Source organism: Amblyraja radiata, chromosome 37 (genome assembly GCF_010909765.2).
Source record: "Amblyraja radiata isolate CabotCenter1 chromosome 37, sAmbRad1.1.pri, whole genome shotgun sequence".
NCBI classification, from domain to species: domain Eukaryota; kingdom Metazoa; phylum Chordata; class Chondrichthyes; order Rajiformes; family Rajidae; genus Amblyraja; species Amblyraja radiata.
In genome coordinates this window covers 17,966,769-17,987,456 of record NC_045992.1, presented here as the reverse complement: position 1 = coordinate 17,987,456, position 20,688 = coordinate 17,966,769, and the positions used below count along the sequence as shown (strand labels likewise).

The window sequence follows — 20,688 nt, the reverse complement described above, 5'->3', positions numbered from 1 at the left end:
CCTGTTTGGATGGTTGGACCCTCAGCCTGTTTCAGTGACATACATCTCTCCTTCTGTAGTTGTACAGAGCCCTAGTGAGACCACACCTGGAGTATTGTGTGCAGATTGGTCCCCTAATTTGAGGAAGGACATTCTTGCTATTGAGGGAGTGCAGCGTAGGTTTACAAGTTTAATTCCCGGGATGGCGGGACTGTCATATGCTGAGAGAATGGAGCAGCTGGGCTTGTACACTCTGGAGTTTAGAAGGATGAGAGGGAATCTCATTGAAACATATAAGATTGTTAAGGGTTTGGACACACGCTAGAGGCAGGAAACATGTTCCCGATGTTGGGGGAGTCCAGAACCAGGGGCCACAGTTTAAGAATAAGGAGTAAGCCATTTGGAACGGAGACAAGGAAACACTTTTTCTCACAGAGAGTGGTGAGTCTGTGGAATTCTCTGCCTCAGAGGCAGGTTCTCTGGGTGCTTTCAAGAGAGAGCTAGATAGGGCTCTTAAAAATAGCGGAGTCAGGGAATATGGGGAGAAGGCAGGAACGGGGTACTGATTGGGGATGATCAGCCATGATCACATTGAATAGCCAAATGGCCTCCTCCTGCACCTATTGTCTATTGTTTATAGTCTATTGTCTATTGAACGTGACTTACCTCATTGTCCTGGAACTGGCTGAGTGCCCACACTGCGCCCAGATGCCAACATGACCGCCCCCTGTCTGGTAAGCTCTCTATGATGTACTCCACGTCCACAAACTCCTTCTCCGTGGGTGGAGGACGCCGCATTGTGGGTGGGGAGTTCGGGATCCAGGAGCACCAGTCGTACTATGAACACAGAACATTCAGTTGAGGAATGTACACTCAAATTGGTTTCCTCTTTCTTGGCCGTTCAGTTACAGAAAGTGATGTCTAGTTGCTGTAAGAGTCTAACGTGTGCTTGGGAGGGGATGATTCGATTAGCTGTGACACCTCACATCAGTGTCTCTCCATTTTATAGGTGCTGTTGAATACGCTTCAGTGGCCAGGCTAAACCTACAGGGCCAAGAGCAACAATCCACTGGGCACCTTCCTGAAACAATTAACTAGATGGGGATGGGCAGATATGCCACTGAATGATGGAGACATGGGAGAATGCAGATGCTGCAATTTACTTTAGTTTAGTGATACAGCATGGAAACAAGCCCTTCGGCCCACCATGTCCACGCCAATCATCGATCACCTGTTTCAACTAGTTCTATGTTATCCCACTTTCTCATCCATTTCCCACACATTAGGGGCAATTTACAGAGGCTGATTAACCTACAAACCCGCACGCCTTTGGAGTGTGTAAAGAAACCGAAGATCTCAGAGAAAACCCACACAGGTCACAGGCAGAACGTACAAACTTTATACAGATTAATTCCTGGGATGGCGGGACTAACATATGATGAAAGAATGGATCGACTGGGCTTAAATTCACTGGAATTTAGAAGGATGAGAGGCGATCTTGTAGAAACATGTAAAATTATTAAGTGATTGGACAGGCTAGATACAAGAAAAATGTTCCCCATGTTGGGGGAGTCCCGAACCAGAGGTCGCAGTTTAACAATAAGGGAGTAATCCATTTAGGACTGAGATAAGGAAAACCTTTTTCATCCAGAGAGTTGTGAAAGGCAGTGGAGGCCAATTCACTGGATCTATTCAAGAGAGAGTTAGATATAGCTCTTGGGGCTAACGGAATCGAGGGATATGGGGGAATAAGTAGGAACAGGGTACCATTTCTGGATGATCAGCCATGATCATATTGAATGATTGTGCAGGCTCAAAGGGCTGAATGGCCAATTCCTGCACCTACTTTCTATGTTTTATGTTTCTATACTCAATACTCTAACTGATGGAGGCCCATTCGCCAAAAGCCATCTTGACCACCCTATCTACCTGTGAGGCCACGTTTTAGAAGCTATGTGCCTGCACATAGATCCCTCTGATCTACAACACTCCCTAGAGCCCTGCCATTCGCTGTGTAGGTCCTGCGCTTGTTAGACTTCCCAAACCACCTCACATTTCTCTGAATTAAATTCCATCAACCATTCCTCAGCTCACCTACCCAGTCAGTCAAGATCTATAAAATTACCCCATATCCTCCAGCGGTCGAAGGAATCAAGTCCCAGCCTTCTCAACATTACTCTATATTTCAGGCCCTCTCCTCCTGGTTACATCCTCGTAAATCTTTTCTGCACCCTTTCCAGCTTAAAAACGTACCTGCCCAAAATTGACTGCAGCATGCTGGCAGGAAGTGGTGAATATTATCACGGTCACGTACTCGATGAGCTTCCGGATCGTCTTCACTGATTTAGGGAATCCTGTGGTTGGAAAATTAATAATTATGTTAACTGGCAAAATGTAAAGACACTAAAATCTTGACAAAGATGTATCAGCCATGATTCGTATTTCACTTGGGTAGCTTAGAACCCAATAATATAAACACTGACTCCAATATTAGGTAACTAACCTACAAACACCACCCCCACTTTATCCCTCTTTCTACCCTGTTCCCTACCTGGATACACATCAATTTCTCCCTCCCGCTGCCCCTCCGTCCCCCCTCTCCCGCTCCCACCCAATCCTTTCACCTACAGTATATTCCTTCCTCTGGCTTTTCACATTTCATGCCTCTTCTACCCTTCTCTCCTTATTTGCCTCACGCTTGTCGAACATAGAACACAGGTCGAGTGCGATGAGTTACCTGAACGTTTATTGTCTTTGAGCCCATAGACAAACACGTCCTTCACAAAGGCCTGCAACTCAGTGTCTGTCTGAACAGCTTCATCATCGTCGTAATATATGTTGACCATCTCTGTGGCAAAGCTGTTGGTAACAAGTTGACATTCCTAAATAATACAGCACTATATGTTGAATGACCAAAAGGCCAGAATACCTGACAACATATTTAATGCGGCTCCATTCACCCTTGTTCACTGTCTCAACACAACACCTGCTTCTTCCCACTACTCCCAGTCTTCCCCCTCGTTCCCAGTTGCCCCCCCAAATCCATCCACTCCCCATCTCCCCCCAACTCCCAATCTCCCTCCACCTGATCTTCCCCTCACTCTCAATCTCCCTCGTACCCCCAATCTGCCCAGGACGCCTAATCCTACATTCTAGCCCAATCCTACTTTCAATCTCCCCACCCCCCTCCATTTCCCCCACTCCACCCCCAATCTCTCCATCAGATCCCCTCAAGGCCTCCTCTGTTCCATAGGGAACAACCCCGGATTCTTCAGTCTCCCCAACAACAGCAGTCTCCCTTCCATGAATGCTTTCAGTGAACCTCTCTGTACACTCTCCGAGGCCTGAGGTGTGGCGTCTGAGGTACATAGGTTCCACCATCCAGGCAGTGTGCGGTCTGAGAATTTGAGAATCATAATGTCCTGCACACTGAAGTCCTAGAAATAACTTGGACTGGGGAAAGTCATGGCCCAGTCACATTCCCCTGCAAGCGAACGCTGCCCTTCAAGATAATTTCCCCCTCTCATTCATTGTTCCCTGTTTCCAAGTCAATCTTCTGCCCAAGCTTTAACAACCCTTTTTATTGCGTGATTTCCTATCTTAACAGCAAGAGGTTTTTTTTTTTTAATTTTCGATGATTCAATGAAGAAATGTGCTTAATGTGGAAGATGTCGAATTCCTGTGTTCAAGTTTAGTTTAGTGATACAGCTCAGATAATTTTGATTAAAATCCTTTGAATCACACATAATTGCATGCCGGCTTTTACTAATGAACGCCCACTTGCCCAGGTGATTGCTAATTCTGACCCTGATGATCCTCTAATTCTAGACCAACTGCAGCCCAACTCGTCCACAACGACCGAGATGCCCCATCTGAGCCGTTTGCCTGCATTTGGCCCATATCTCTCTGAACCTTTTCCATCCATGTACCTGTGGCAGTGTCTCTGAAATGCTGTTATAATACCTGCCTCAATTACCTCCTCTGGCATGTCCACCACCCTCTGAGTGAAAACTTGCCCCTCAGCTGGCTATTAAATCTTGCCCCTCTCATCTTATAAAAGGTGCATAATGAGTGATCCTCCAGTCCTCAGGTACCACCACTGAACATTGGGGAACAACACGACATGCCCTGGACAACGTAGCCCAGCATTAACTCACCTCAGCACAGCATCCCAGACCATCTGTGAATCATCCCTGTAGTGATAGTACGGCAGACTCTCCTTGCTCTCAACTCCCCGCATCTTGATGGACTCAGGAAAGCAGAGTGACTGGAACGTGAGGTCCTCCATGGCACGCTGCACCATGCGGACATGACCACCGCCGCCTGTGCCGTTCGCCTGTTTGGGGTGAAAGGACATCCGGTGAAAGTTCTGGGCTGGGGGACTGGGATGCAGGGTCATCTCCCGTGTCGTATTGGCACCATTCAACATGTGCGGGCACACCACCGCGATGTGGCCCCTGGTGAGGTGGTTCACACATCCAAGCCCCATCAGTGGACTTCTGTTTTATCATCTAGCCTCACACACTGGATGGTGCAGCTCCAGTGTCTGTACAACAGTGTACAGTGTCCTCCATAATGTTTGGGACAAAGACCCATCATTTATTTATTTGCCTCTATACTCCACAATTTGAGATTTGCAATAGAAAAAAAATCACATGTGGTTAAAGTGCTCATTGTCAGATTTTATTAAAGGCAATTTTTATACATTTTGGTTTTACCATGTAGAAATTACAGCTGTGTTTATACACAGTCCCCCCATTTCAGGGCACCATAGTGTTTGGGACACATGGCTTCACAGGTGTTTGGAATTGCTCAGGTGTGTTTAATTGCCTCCTTAATGCAGGTATAAGAGAGCTCTCCGCACCTAGTCTTTCCTCCAGTCTTTCCGTCACCTTTGGAAACTGTTATTGCTGTTTATCAACATGAGGACCAAAGTTGTGCCAATGAAAGTCAAAGAAGCCATTATGAGACTGAGAAACAAGAATAAAACTGTTAGAGACATCAGCCAAACCTTAAGCTTACCAAAATCAACTGTTTGGAACATCATTAAGAAGAAAGTAAGCTTGGTGAGCACTGATGAGCTTACTAATCGCAAAGGGACTGGCAGGCCAAGGAAGACCTGCACAGCTGATGTCAGAAGAATTTGCTCATTAATAAAGAAAAATCACCAAACACCTGGCCGACAGATCAGAAACACTCTTCAGGAGTCAGGTGTGGATTTGTCAATGACCACTGTCCGCAGAAGACTTCATGAAGAATAAATACAGAGGCTACACTGCAAGATGCAAACCACTGGTTAGCTGCAAAAATAGGATGGGCAGGTTACAGTTTGCCAAGAAGTACTTAAAAGAGCAACCACAGTTCTGGAAAAAAGGTCTTTTGGACAGATGAGACAAAGATTAACTTATATCAGAGTGATAGCAAGAGCAAAGTATGGAGGAGAGAAGGAACTGCCCAAGATCCAAAGCATACCACCTCATCTGTGAAACACGATGCTGGGGGTGTTATGGCTAGGGCATGTATGGCTGCTGAAGGTACTGGCTCACTTCATTGATGATACAACTGCTGATGGTTGTGGCATAATGAATTCTGAAGTGTATAGACACATCCTATCTGCTCAAGTTCAAACAAATGCCTCAAAACTCATTGGCCGGCGGTTCATTCTACAGCAAGACAATGATCCCAAACATACTGCTAAAGCAACAAAGGAGTTTTTCAAAGCTAAAAAATGGTAATTTCTTGAGTGGCCAAGTCAATCACCCGATCTGAACTCAATTGAACATGCCTTTTATATGCTGAAGAGAAAACTGAAGGAAACTAGCCCCCAAAACAAGCATAAGCTAAAGATGGCTGCAATACAGGCCTGGCAGAGCATCACCAGAGAAGACACCCAGCAACTGGTGATGTCCATGAATCGCAGACTTCAAGCTGTCATTGCATGGAAAGGATATGCAACAATTTCTAAACATGACTACTTTCATTTACACGACATTGCTGTGTCCCAAACATTATGGTGCCCTGAAATGGGGGGGGGGGTTATGCACAAACACTGCTGTAATTTCTACATGGTGAAACAAAAATGTATAAAAATACCCTTTATTAATATCTGATAATGTGCCCTTTGAACACATGTGATGTTTCTATTACAAATCTCAAATTGTGAAGTACAGAGGCAGATAAATAAATGATGGGTCTTTGTCCCAAACATTATGGAAGGCAATGTACACAGGTCCTCTGACCATCACTGCTCCATCCTACCTTTGATCTAATATATGCATACAACAATAGTAAATAAAATTACAACTATAAATGAGGAAGAGCACTTCCATCTGTTCTGTCCATCTCTCTATCTGTGCCGGAATTGGCCATTTCTGCTGGAAGCCATCCATTTAGATATGTGAAGAGGAAACAACTAGTTAAGGCCAAAGTTGGATCCTTGAAGACTGAAAAAGGTGATTTTATTATGGGGAACAAGGAAATGGCAGACGAGCTGAACAGGTACTTTGACTCTGTCTTCACTAAGGGAGAAACAAACAATCTCCCTAATGTACTAGTGGCCAGAGGATCTAGGGTGATGGAGGAACTGAAGGAAATCCACATTAGGCAGGAAATGGTGTTGGGCAGACTGATTGGACTGAAGGCTGATAAATCACCAGGGCCTGATGGTCTGCATCCCAGGGTACTTAAGGAAGTGGCTCTAGAAATCGTGGACGCATTGGTGATCATTTTCCAATGTTTTATAGATTCAGGATCAGTTCCTGTGGATTGGAGGGTAGCTAATGTTATCCCACTTTTTTTAAAAGGCGAAAGAGAGAAAACAGGAAATTATAGACCAGTTAGCCTGACATCAGTGGTGGGGAAGATGCTGGAGTCAATTATAAAAGATGAAAGAGCAGCACATTTGGATAGCAGTAACAGGATCGGTCCGAGTCAACATGGATTTACGAAGGGGAAATCATGCTTGTCTAATCTTCTGGAATTTTTTGAGGATGTAACTAGGAAAATGGACAAGGGAGAGCCAGTGGATGTAGTGTAGCTGGACTTTCAGAAAGCATTTTATAAGGTCCCACATAGGAGATTAGTGGGCAAAATTAGAGCATTGGGGGTAGGGTACTGACATGGATAGATAATTGGTTGTCAGACAGGAAACAAAGAGTACGGATAAACGGGTCCCTTTCAGAATGGCAGGCAGTGACAAGTGAGGTAGCGCAAGGCTCGGTGATGGGACCGCAGCTATTTACAATATACATTAATGATTTAGATGAAGGGATTAAAAGTAACATTAGCAAATTTGCAGATGACACAAAGCTGGGTGGCAGGGTGGACTGTGAGGAGGATGCTATGAGGATGCAGGGTGACTTGGACAGGTTGGGGGAGTGGGCAGATGCATGGCAGTTGCAGTTTAATAAATGTGAGGTTATCCACTTTGGTGGCAAAAACAGGAAGACTATTATCTGAATGATGTCAAATTGGGAAAAGAGGTAGTACAGCGAGATCTGGAGGTCCTTGTTCATCAGTCATTGAAAGTAAGCATGGTACAGCAGGCAGTGAAGAAAGCGAATGGCATGTTGGCCTTCCTAACACGAGGAGTTGAGTATAGCAGCAAATAAGTCCTTCTGCACTTGTACAGGGCCCTATTGAGACCACACCTGAAGTATTATATGCAGTTTTGGTCTCCAAATGTGAGGAAGTACATTCTTGCTATTGAAGGAGTGCAGCTTATGTTCATGAAGTTAATTCCTGGGATGGCGGGACTGTCATACGTGGATAGAATGGAGCGGTTGGGCTTGTATACTCTTGAATCTAGAAGGATGAGAGGGTATCTTATTGAAGCATAAGATTATTAAGGGTTTGAACACACTAGAGGCAGGAAACATTTTCCCAATGTTGGGAGAGTCCAGAACCAGGGACCACTGTTTAAGAATAAGGGATAAGCCAGTTAGAACAGAGATGAGAAAAAACTTTTTCACACAGAGCGTTGTGAATCTGTGGAATTCTATGCCTCAGAAGGCAGTGGAGGTCAATTCTTTGGAGACTTTCAAGAGAAAGTTGGATAGAACTCTTAAAGATAGCAGAGACAAGGGATATGGGGAGAAGGCAGGAACGGGGTACAGATTGTGGATGATCAGCCATGATCACAGTAAATGGCAGTGCTGACTCGAAGGGCCGAATGGCCTACTCCTGCACCTATTGTCTATGGTCTATTGTCTATTTGTGATATTGGAGACACCAGGAACTGCAGATGCTGGAATCCTGAGATAAACACAAAGTGCTGGAGGATCTCAGGAGTCAGGCAGCATCTGTGGAGGGAAATGGATAGTTTCGGGTCAGGACCCTACTTCAGCCCTAAAGATCAGACTTTCTTCAGTCTGAAGAAGGGTGCCGACCCGAAACATCATCTGTCCATTCCCCCCACAGATGCTGCCTGACCCACTGGATTCCTCTGGCACTTTCTGTTTTGCATGTGTGATATTGACTCAGTTTCTCCCTATTTAATCGCATGGTCTGACCTATTTGGCACATCTCAAAGCCCCACAGTCCCTTCCATGTCCTGTGATCCCCTCACTAACCTCTCCCATTAACCTATAGACGGTACAAACTCTACAACCTCTCCTCATGGTCCCCTTAGACTCAGCCTATCACAAATATTCCCTCGATCCTCCCCACGTTCCCTGTAGCTTTAAAAGTTTCCCCTATTACTCAGTTATAGCGTCATACAGCGCAAAAATGGCCCTTTGGCCCAACTTGCCAATGCCGACCAAGATGCCGCAACGTACCCACATTTGGCCCATAATCCCTCTTAACCATTGCTATCCATATACCTGGCCAAATGTGTTTTAAATGTTATAGTACCTACTTCAACTACTCTGGCAGCTCGTTACATATACCCACGGTGAAACTGTTGCCTTTCAAGTTCCTATTTAATCTTTCTCCTCTCATCTTAAATCTATGTCCTCTGATACATGTAGCGTTGTTACAAAACCTACCATCAGCGGCGCTCCAACACTGCCTGTGCGGGCGATTCCGGAGGCTTTGAGGGGGGGAGGGGGGGCGTGATTGAAATGCAGGTTGTCAGAGAGGGATTTCCTCGGGCTGCTGGCAGATGAAGAAAAATCGTACGCGCTTCTCTTCCCGGTTTTAAAAAAAATTTGCTGGACCATTGCGTCGCTGGATTGAACTTAAAAGCGACTGAAAACGCCTTCATCGCCTTCAACCACGGATCGCAATATCAGGACAAAACACAAGGTATGTCGTGTATTTAACATATTATTTTGCTTTTTGGTGTGGCTTCATTTTAATCTTAAGATGCGAAAAATGTTATTTAGGCCCATGTACGAATCGGCCATGTTGTGCCTGCCGATATGGGCTTAAATTTATGGCAACAGCAACATTTCTATCGATCACATTCCAGAAACATCCACTCTCAAGATAATCAAATTCATTATTCTTTTGCATAATCATGTCATATGAACATCTATATCATCTATATTTTGTGTTATTGTCCATCCATGATCAATATTTTCATTCCAAATATCCACAGTACAGTTTTAGACAGATGTATTGCCCAAAAAATAACGATTTTGATTATCATGAGAGTGGATGTTTCTGGATTAATTTATGGGAATTAAACATTAAATTCCTTTCATTTGGCAGAAAAATTCATGACAAAGTAAGATTTAAAAATCATGTTATTTTGTGAATTCTTGTGTGAATGGGATCCGTTTGTTATTTATTATTTGGATACTTAGGCTATTTAAAATTTTTAGCCTTTTCTTAAGAAATGGATAGACGTTTAGATCTAGTAATTGAATTTAGATGAATTAGATGAATTTAATTGATTTGATGAAACTGATGAATATGAATTTTTTGTTGGGTATTTACTATTTGTTTTACCATTTAACTTTATAATTTCTACCTTTTTTTCTAAAACTGCAAATAATAACTTGTTTCTGTTTATGCTGTTCAGTGTTTTTTTCTTCTTTACATTTTAAACAGATGTCTCCGAAGAAGAAATGCAAAATTGTCAATCCAAGTACCCAGTAAAAGAGACTGATTTAGACAGCATTCGCGGAGATTAGCTGAATTTGGACTATTCCAAATGTGATGATCTACAGGACATTCTTAATGGGGAAAGTAGTGGGCAGAAAGGCATGTCATGCGTGGTTTGAAGACCAAAAACTTGTGGTTTACAATGCCAAAATTGAAAAGTTGAGGAAAAACAAGGTGGTGCTTATTGGTTACAATCTGAGGAGTATGCTACTGATTATGATATGCCAATGTACCAGCTAGCAACTGATCTTCTCCATAAAGACTTGGTCTATTGTTAGAAATTGTAATTTATTTATCTATCTGTTACGGACTTACAGCATATAATACAATAATATTACAGTTCTGATCTTGAGAATATCACATTTTTGAATTTTCAAGGCAGTGTTTATTACTATTTCCGTCACAATGGTCAAATTTGTAATTAACTACAATAAGGTAACTAACTAATTATATGCTTTAATTTCAGTTCATCCAAGTAAGATTGTTTCATATTTGTATCAGAATGCTTCAATCTATAATAACTGAAAATTTCATTCAGTTCTCTTAATTTTTAAGAAAGTTATGGGCTTTTGACTGTCCTCGATCACAGCTTTTGTGTTAAGTCAATGGAAAAGCAATAGGGAACAAGATGCTAATTTCCGAGTATGAAAATGGCCATAACTTTTTTAATACTGAAGATATGAACGTGAATTAGGTATCAAATTAAAGGTATGTTTATGCTTTATCCGATGGGATAAATTACAGGCTTGATTTTTAAAATCTCAAAATTTTGTAACAATCCTAATACATGAATCCCATATTCTGGATATAATACTTTGTGCATTTACCCCGATCTATTCCCTCATGATCTTATACACCTCTACAAGATCACCCCTCATCATCCTGTATTGCATGGAACAACAATCCCTGCCTGCCCAGCCCCTCATTATAGCTCACACTCTCTCAAGGCCTGGCAACATCTTTGTAAATCTTCTCTGCACTTTTTCCAGCTTAACAACATCCTTCTAATAGCAAGCTTACCAAAGGTTAACACAATACTCCAAATATGGCCTGACCAATGTCTTGTCCAACTATAACATAACATCCCAACTTCTATACTCAATACCCTGACTGATGAAGATCAATGTGCCAAAAGCCTTCTTGGCCATCCTATCTACCCGTGATGTCACTTTCAAGGAAATATGTAGCTGTATTCCTATGTCCCTCTGTTCAACCACACTCCCAAGGGCCCTGCCATTCACTGTGAAGGTCGTGCCCTGGTTTGATTTCCCAAAATGCAACACCTCCCACATTTGCTCCACATTTGAGAGAGAGATGACCTTGGACACTTGGATCTGCATTTATTATTGACCTGACCCTGGTAGTTCTGGGATTTGGAATGGCAGCATCTGGTGTAATGAAACAATCTGGTGCCCTCGTGCCCCAAGGTTATCTCTCTCTCCTGAACTTCAGTGAATAAATCAACAGAGACGTTGAGAACAAAATCTCAAAGTAACAGCAGTGGACCCAGCGGTGGAATATCCTAATCTTGAATCAAAATTGGTGTCCACAGAGACATCGAGACGTGCAGCATGGAAATAAGCCCTTCAGTCCACCGAGTCAACACCGACCATTCATATTAATTCCACCTTAATTTTCTTATATTCTCCCCACATTCTCATTAACTAAGTTCTAACACACACCAGGGTCCTGGTGCCCAGAGATTCGCACACCTACCTTGTCAAAGAGACCACACTCACAAATCAGCTGCTCCCTCGCTTTTGTGTTGATCGCAATCGTATATCGGACGTGAGGCAGCAACAACTGGCGACAGAGACAGAGGGAAAGTATTGAGCTCAGAAATAACTGGTTACAAAGAACTGAAATATCAGAACTAATCCCACTGCTTTGATCTTCCTGCATGCTGTATCCATTTCAAAGTAATCAAACAGCCAGCTCTTTCCGAATGAGCCACAATGTAAAAACTTCCTCTGCACTGTCCCATGAGTATTCCCAAGGTGGGGCAGAGTCAGTGGTTATCCCTGCATCCCAGTGACAGGCGATGGCTAAGGCAGGTTAGTGTGGTTCATGAGGAGCAGGTGAAGATGAGCAAGCAGCAGATAGATCACATTGTACAACGGAGGCTCCAGACCTGAGGGTGGACTTACCTTAAAGAGTGGGTGTACGGCTGGGAGCTGGCGAAAGATAGCTATGCCAAACACTTCAGAGATAAGGTGCGTCCGCAGAAGATGGGTGACAGTCTGATGTATGTGGAAGTCAGATGATCTCACCCAGATTTTGGCCAGTAACCAATCATACTTTGCATCAGTGGGGAGAAAGATTGGGTTTTCAGGGCCAGGTTCCTGTTTCAACTGTGGGAAAAGTTTCATGTGTTATTAGTAATGAGAGATTTGATCCATAATCTTCACAACATGGAAATCAAATGTGTTAAACCACTACTAAACCTGGTGGCAAAGGGACCAGCTTTGCATAAATTGAGGAAACAAAATAGGGGAGGATAAAAGTGAGATACAGGACCGAGGGGTGGGCTGTGGGATCCTGGCACGAAAGGGCAGGCAGCTGCAAGGTTATTAGTTTAGCTTAGAGATACAGCATGAAAACAGGCCCTTCGATCCATTGAGTCTATGCTGATAATTGATGCGAGACGCAGGTCAATGCTGGCCTAATGATGCCTAACCTACTGAGTGTTCTAGTGTTTTGTTTTTGAACTGAATTGGAAGATGCAGCATAGAAACAGGCACTTTGGCCTACTGCAACCATACCCATCATTCATCCCCTGTTCACACTAGTTCTATGTTATTCTACTTCTGCATCCACTTCCTACACACTAGGGGCAAATTACAGAGGAAAATTAACCTACAAACCCATACGGGAGGAATCCCACAGGGTCAGAGAGAATGTCCAAACTCCCCACAGACAGCACTCGAGGTCAGGATCTGGCTCTGTTTTGCCATCCAAAACTTGAATAACGATAGCCTAGGAAAGCGGGAGGTACAATGATATCCAGGTGTCCCTATACACCAGATCCTAGTGGCCTTCCTAGCCCCTTGCATGCTTCCCTTCTGTAACTGGTACACATTTTGTACCTACCCCTTTCCCAGTCTATCGACACTCAAATAATAATTTGCCTTCCTACTATTGCCACCAATGTGGATAACCCTTAAGGGGTTGGACAGGCTAGATGCAGGAAGATTGCTCCCGATGTTGGGGAAGTCCAGGACAAGGGGTCACAGCTTAAGGATAAGGGGGAAATCCTTTAAAACCGAGATGAGAAGAACTTTTTTCACACAGAGAGTGGTGAATCTCTGGAACTCCCTGCCACAGAGGGTAGTCGAGGCCAGTTCATTGGCTATATTTAAGAGGGAGTTAGATGTGGCCCTTGTGGCTAAGGGGATCAGAGGGTATGGAGAGAAGGCAGGTACGGGATACTGAGTTGGATGATCAGCCATGATCATATTGAATGGCGGTGCAGGCTCGAAGGGCCGAATGGCCTACTCCTGCACCTAATTTCTATGTTTCTATGTTAACCCTACATTTATCCTCATCAAACTGCATCTGCTACGTATTTGACCTCAACCTCAATCTGTTCAAACCCAACGCCATCCTCTACGCTGCTCACACTTCACCCAGCTTGGTGCTGCCCGCACACTTCAATATCTTACATTGAATTCCCTCATCCAAATCTTGATATATATTATGAAAAGGTGGGATCACAGTGCTGATCCCTGCAGTTCTCATGCCAGGACCTTATGGAAAGCTTTTTGAAAGTAAAAATTCACATTAAATGTGTCTCCCTCATCTATTCTGCCAGTTCCATCCTCAAAAATCTCAGTAGATTTGCCAAGCACAATTTCTCTTTCACATTTCTATGCCTCTCAGTCTGATCATTGCTTTCCAAGTGCCTCATTATTATTATTCCTTTAATGATGGACTCTAGCTTTGTCCCCATTACTGATGCCAGTTTTAAGTTCCTGTTTTCACTTGACCTCCATTTTAGAAACACTGCCGTGACATTAGCTACTTACAATCTGCTGGGCCTGGTCCAGAGCCCATAGACTTGAGCAACAAGGGCCGTTATTCTCAGATACAAGGAACTGCAAATGCCGGTTAATGAAACAAAACAAAGTGCTGCAGTATCTCAGTGAATCCGGCAGAAGCTTGGTAGGTTCCTAATGCAAACCACTCACCGATGTTCTCAACAGCAGTGGTTCCCAAATTTTTGAGTTCACAGAACACAGGTATAATAATACTAACCTTGCAGCACACCTGTTTGACTTAGCATCTCCTCCTCCCCTCTCCTGAACTCTTCCGGCCTCTCCTCCACTCCCCTCCCCTCACGGGCTTCCTTCCTAGTCTCTCCACTCCCCTCCCCTCTCACGCTCTCTCCCCTCATTGGCTCCTTCACTCCTCTCACAAACACCACTCCTCTCCATGACTCCCCTTCTTTACCCTCTCCTCACAGACTTCCTCCTTTCCCATCCCATCCTCACCTCCCCACACTGGGCATCTCTATCTCTCTCATCTTCCTGCCCCCCTCCCCAACTCACTTCCCCCCCCCCCCCCCCCTCTCTCTCTCCCCTCCCTCTCGCCTCCCTCTATCCATCTTAAGGAAATAATGAAGCGGGGAGAGTGACGCAGGATCAAAATACAGAACTTTTAGTGAGGGAGAGAGTAGAGCGCAGAAGGGGGAGTGAGGGAGATTAAGGGGCAGAGGAGAGTGAGGGAGTGTGAGAAAGAGGGGGAAGATAGAGAGTGTGAGGGAGAGAGAGGAATAGTGTGAAGGAGAAAGTGAGGGAGGGAGGAATAAAGGGTTAGTGAGAGAGGGGACAGTAGAGAGACAGTGAGGGGTGCGAGAGGGAAAAGTGAGGGAGGAGAGAGGGTACAGTGAGAGAGGGGACAGTGAGAGAGGGGACAGTGAGAGGGCACATAAAAAGGGAGAGGGGGAAAGGGAGGGAGGGAACAGTGCAGGGAGGGGATGTAGAGCTTATCACCAAACTCGCGTGACTTGGTGTCAGTACTCATCTCGGTAACTGGATCCTCAACTTCCTGACCAACAGACCCCAATCAGTGAGGATAGGGAACAAATCATCCCCCACGATAATCCTCAACACGGGGGCTCCACAAGGATGTGTTCTCAGCCCCTTCTTTACTCCTTGTACACCCACAACTGTGCAGCCATGTACTAATCTAATTCCATTTGTAAATTCACAGACGACACCACCATTGTGGGCCGGATATCCAATAGTGATGAGACGGAGTACAGGAAGGAGATTGAGAACCTCGTGTCTTGGTGTCGAGACAACAACCTTTCTCTCAACGTCAGCAAGATAGTGATGGACTTCAGGAAGTGAAGCGGTACGCACGCCCCACTTTGCATTGACGGTGCCGAAGTAGAGATTCCCAGGTGTCAATATCACCAATAACTTCTGGACAACCCACATTGAAGCAACGACCAAAAAGCACACAAACATCTCTACTTCCTTGGAAGGCTTAGAGAGTTTGGCATGTCCCCAACAACTCTCACCAACTTCTACAGATGCACCATAGAAAGCATTTTATCATGATGCATCACAGCTTGAATTGGGAACAGTTCCATTGAAGACCACAAGAAATTGCAGCGAATTGTGAAAGCAGCCCAGACCATCACACAAACCGATCTCCCTTCTATTGACTCTGTTTATACCCCACGCTGCCTTGGCAAGGCCAACAGCTTAATCAAGGACGAGTCGCACCCTGGCCACTCACTCCTCTCCCCTCTCCCATCAGGCAAAAGGTGTGAAAACCCACACCATCAGATTCAGGGACAGTTTCTTCCCAGCTGTTGTCAGGCAATTGAATCATCCTACCACACCAGAGAGCAGCACTGAACTATGATCTACCTCTTTGATGACCCTCGGACTACCCTTGATCGGGCATTGCTGGCTTTACCTTGCACTAAACGTTATTCACTTATCGCGCACTGTGAATGGACAGTGTGTACAGGCGATGGACAGTGAGGGGGCAAAGAGCGTAAGGGGCCACAGAGTAAGAGGGGGGAGTAAGGGGGCACAGAGTAAGAGGGGGGAATGAGGGGGCAGAGACTGAGAGGGGACAACGAGGCATAAAGTGGGAGGGGACAGTGGGGGGGGGGAGGGGCTGACCCTGACTCTGAGGGTGGCGCGGTAGTAAACCATACAGGGAGAGGACAGATGTGTTCTACTTCCCGGAGCATCCTGTGGCCAGGATTCCAACCGCCCTCTTGCCTCTGACCTGCTGCTGTGTCTCAATTCCACCCCATGGGACTCAGTCACTGGACACAGACCTTGTGTGAATTTTTTTTTAAACCATGGCACACACAGAATGGCTACACAGCACACCACTCTTCGAGTCACGCCGTTTTGGAACTACTGCTCCAGGGATACTCCCTGACCCGATGAGTTACTCTAGCACTTATATGTCATTTATTCTCAGTTCTATCGGGGCCCTGGGGAATTGTCGGTCTTCAATCCTGTCAAATTCCCCGGCATTATTTCTCTATTAACGCTGATTTCATTTAATTCCTCCCCCTCATGCCCATTTCTGGGTGTTATCGGTGCTCTCCTTTGACTAGTAATAGGAAATCTTGGAACTTTGCACATTTTTTGGAAAAATTCGATGGTTGAAACTTTTACATTCATACAAGAGACCAAAGTACATTCAGTGTCAGAAACAGAAGTAGGTCTGTCGATCGTCTTCACAAAAAGACCAAGAAACAAAAGCACTAAAAGGTTCTTCTGAAAAAAAAGAGGCAGAATTAAGGAGTACAAAACTGCAGCATTGGGATATAATTTCTGAACAGAAAACACTTGGATCAGGACAGAGAAATGTTACTGGACATGTTCGGCATAAACATTGTGCCCCTATCTTGTGCTGTATTGTTCTATGTTATATCTGTTTACACTCTACAGTCAACATGTCCAGTAATAGTAGAATGCAGATACATGGAACTACAGATGCAGGTATAAAAAAACCCTCTTTTATATTCCCCTACCGACCTTTGTGTCCTGGGCCTCCTCCATTGCCAGACTGAGACAAATTGGAGGAACAGCACCTCATATTCCGCTTGGGTATCTTACAACCCAACGATATGAATGTTGAATTATATCCCAGTACTTCTGTTTCTGACACTGAATTATTGGTAACACCTTCTCTTCTTCCCTCCCCCCCCCCTCTTGTTCCTGTGCCCCAGCTTGGTGCGCACATGTTATTTTAACTATCCCACCCCTCTTTATCTTTTCCCCCCCTATCCCCTTCCATCACATCCCTTCCTCTGGGTTTAAAATTCACTCCTTTAATCTCCTAATCTGACACCCATTTTGTCCCCTTCCCATCTCTGGCCTTTGCGACTCATCTGCCAATCAACCCACCCCCACCTCACCAGTCACTTCCCAGGCTTTGTTCCCCCCCCCCCCCACCTGCCCAATCCTCCCCCGACAAAGGCTCTCGACCCAAAATATCGCCTGCCCATGTCCTCCAGAGATGTTCCCGATCCGCTGAGTTAATCTCACTCTTTTTTTTTTCCAGAAATAATAACAATTCCAGAGAGTTCCAAATTTCTACTAACTCAGTCCTGAGAGTCCTGGCTCGAATATTTATGCTTGGTTCTGTGGCCTTTGACTCATCAATCAATAAAAATTCTTTCTCTCCGTCCTCTCACTTACTCCTTACCTCCTGAACATGTCAATCAAACAATCACGTAAACCTTAACCATCTAAACTCCGTGGAGTAACTTCTCCTTGCTGTAGGACTCTTTTCCAAAATCCATGTTGTAGTCACAACTTTCTAATGAACGGTAGTCAGAATGGTTCACAGGACAATCCCTGTGATCTTTACATTTCACCTTCCTTTTCATTTCCTGCCTTTGTCTGCCCATCCACAAATCAAACCCCTTCACCTGTATCCACATATCACTCGCCAGACTTTCTCCCACCCCACCCTTTTAAACCTCACAATTTTATATACTCCTACAAGGTCAGCCCTTCCCCTTCAACTCTCCAGAGAAAAAGGCCCAACCCTTCCAGCCTCTCCTTATATCTGAAACCCTCCAGTCTTGGTAACATTGTCATAAAACGTTTTGCACCAATTACAATGTAATGACATGGTTCGTATATCAGAACTATACATGGTACTCCCAATTTGGGCTTACAAACATCTTGTACTTCTTGTCTGTCTTGTATGTCATGTTGTAATGTGACATCCAGACTTCTGTATTTGATACACTGAACGATGAAGGCAAGCATGTCAAACATCTTCTCAACCATAAAGTGATACCTTTGTCACCACTTTCATGAAACTATGTACCCTGCATCCTGATGTCTCCCTGTTCTACAACACTCCCCAGGTCCTTACAATTTACTGTGCAAGTCCTTCCCTTGGCTGTCTTACAAAAATGCAATACCTTGCCTTGATCTGAATTAAACTCCATCTGTCATTCCTCACCCAAGATCCCTTTGTAATAAATATCCTTCACAGTAGACCATACCACTAATTTTGTGTCATCTGCAAACTTACTAACCATGCCACCGACATTCTCATCCAAATCTTTAATATAAATAATGAACAACAGTGGACCCAACAATGATCTCTTTGGTATGCCATTTGTTGCAGGCCTTCTTACCACGGGGAAACGTTTACTGCCTCCCCTATACATGCCTCTCTTGCTTTTTGTACCTCGGACAGATCCCCTCAATTGTTGCATAAAATTCCAGAGATTTAATGCATTTCAGACAACTACTTGCCAGCTTATCTCAATCCACCAAGAAGCTAACATTCTCCATTAAAACCACATTTGTTGAAAATATCCACCATGCAGTGAATAAACTGACCTACACTTTTTCTGACTGATAAAAGTAGCTATTTAATGTTTAGACTACATAGCACTTAGTATTGTTCTTGCGTGGTAAATGGTGTGTAAAACCAAATGCTTTTCCTGTCTCTACCTTCCTTCTTTTAGTTGTAAAGTTCTTCTATTAATTGTAAAGTTTATAGTTTAGAAGGATGAGAGGGAATCCCATTGAGACATATAAGATTGTTAAGGGCTTGGACACGATAGAGCCAGGAAACATGTTCCCGATGTTGGGGGAGTCCAGAACCAGGGGCCACAGTTTTAAGAATAAGGAGTAAGCCATTTAGAACGGAGACGAGGAAACACTTTTTCTCACAGAGAGTGGTGAGTCTGTGGAATTCTCTGCCTCAGAGGGCGGTGAAGGCAGGTTCTCTGGATGCTTTCAAGAGAGAGGATGGGCTCGTAAAAGTAGCGGAGTCGGGATATGGGGAGAAGGCAGGAACGAGGTACTGATTGGGGATGATCAGCCATGATCACATTGAATGGCAGTGCTGACTGGATGGGCCGAATGGCCTACTCCTGCACCTATTGTCTATTCTCTTGTCTTTCTTGCTGCAATCTTTTTATGAAAAATAACAACCTTTTTCCTTCCATGATGTAAATGATGCACTCTAACAGTTCTGGAATCATTGACTGGGAGTCAATCAGACTCAACATACAGTTCTGGACACCATTCGGGCAAGGATGCTAGGGTCTTGCAGAGGGTCCAGAGATTCATTACAATGATATCAAAGACGAGGAATTTCAGTAACATTGGGAGATGGGAAAGTGGGTCCTGCTCTCTAGAGAAAGCCAGAAGAGATTTAACACAAGTGATCACATTTTGAAAGTAAATAGTGGGATATTATTTCAGGGGGAGGACAGTTGGTAAACTGGAATAAACTGATGGAATTGATTGAAAGACACAGCATGGAAACAAGCCCATTGGTCCACGCCGGCCATTCATCTATGTTATCCCACTTTTGCATCCACTCCCTACTTACCAGGGACAATTTACAGAGACCAATTAACCTGCAAATCCACATATCTCTGGGATGTGGGAGGAAACTGGAGTACCCGGAGGAAACCAACAATGTCGCAGGAAGAACATGCTAAATCCACACAGCCAACACCCAAGGTCTGGATCAAACCTGAGTCTCAGATGTTGTGTGGCATCAGCTTTACCAGCTGCACCACCCTATTGAAGAGGGACAAATAAGGGACAAGCAGTGGTTAATGCAGCGGGTTGGTACGATCTCGATTTAATTGTAAAGTTAGAAGTGAAATTAACGGTAGCTTTCAACATGGGACCAGGTAAACACTCTACTAAAGAGAGGACTGACAGGACAACAGGGGAAGAGCCAGTGCAGTGAGATTAATGGAGAACTCTATCACAATGGGTTTTACTGAGCTGCTGCTTGAACGGTTCCCTCACCATTGCAGGGCCTGGCTCCAACTCCCCCTTCATACCACCTTTCACATGCATCATTGGCCCCCTTGGCTCACCAATCCAATCAGCAGACACTGGCAGTGCCAGCCTGATTGCTGCAGCTCCATACTGCTGCCTTGTTCTCCTGGGCTGCCTTCCTGATTACCTGGATTGCGATGGGAACCAGCTTCTTCCTTAAGTTATTGTACAACAAGCAGATGGGTGCTGTCAGGTACTGCATGGTGCAGGGGTCAGTAGCGTTGGCAGGAATTCCATCCATGAGCTTATAGTCTGCCAGGTAAATGTTACCTTCCTGTCCACAGTAAAAAGCACAAGAATATCATAAAACAACGGACTCACTATGGGAGAGAAGTTGGTGACACGGCCA

General features: G+C 44.6%; 1 protein-coding gene across 1 annotated transcript in view; it reads right to left on the bottom strand.

The window, feature by feature from the left end:
• Window positions 1-20,688, bottom strand: part of alox5 (arachidonate 5-lipoxygenase) — an 83,065-nt gene that overhangs the window by 8,258 nt on the left and 54,119 nt on the right. Inside the window, exons 7-13 of the mRNA XM_033012456.1 lie at window positions 20,467-20,613; window positions 12,177-12,380; window positions 11,746-11,832; window positions 4,137-4,315; window positions 2,717-2,838; window positions 2,233-2,333; window positions 646-816 (exon numbers count right to left, since the gene is read on the bottom strand). Of these exons, the coding sequence (XP_032868347.1) occupies window positions 646-816; window positions 2,233-2,333; window positions 2,717-2,838; window positions 4,137-4,315; window positions 11,746-11,832; window positions 12,177-12,380; window positions 20,467-20,613 (1,011 nt within the window). The remainder of the gene's footprint in view (window positions 1-645; window positions 817-2,232; window positions 2,334-2,716; window positions 2,839-4,136; window positions 4,316-11,745; window positions 11,833-12,176; window positions 12,381-20,466; window positions 20,614-20,688) is intronic.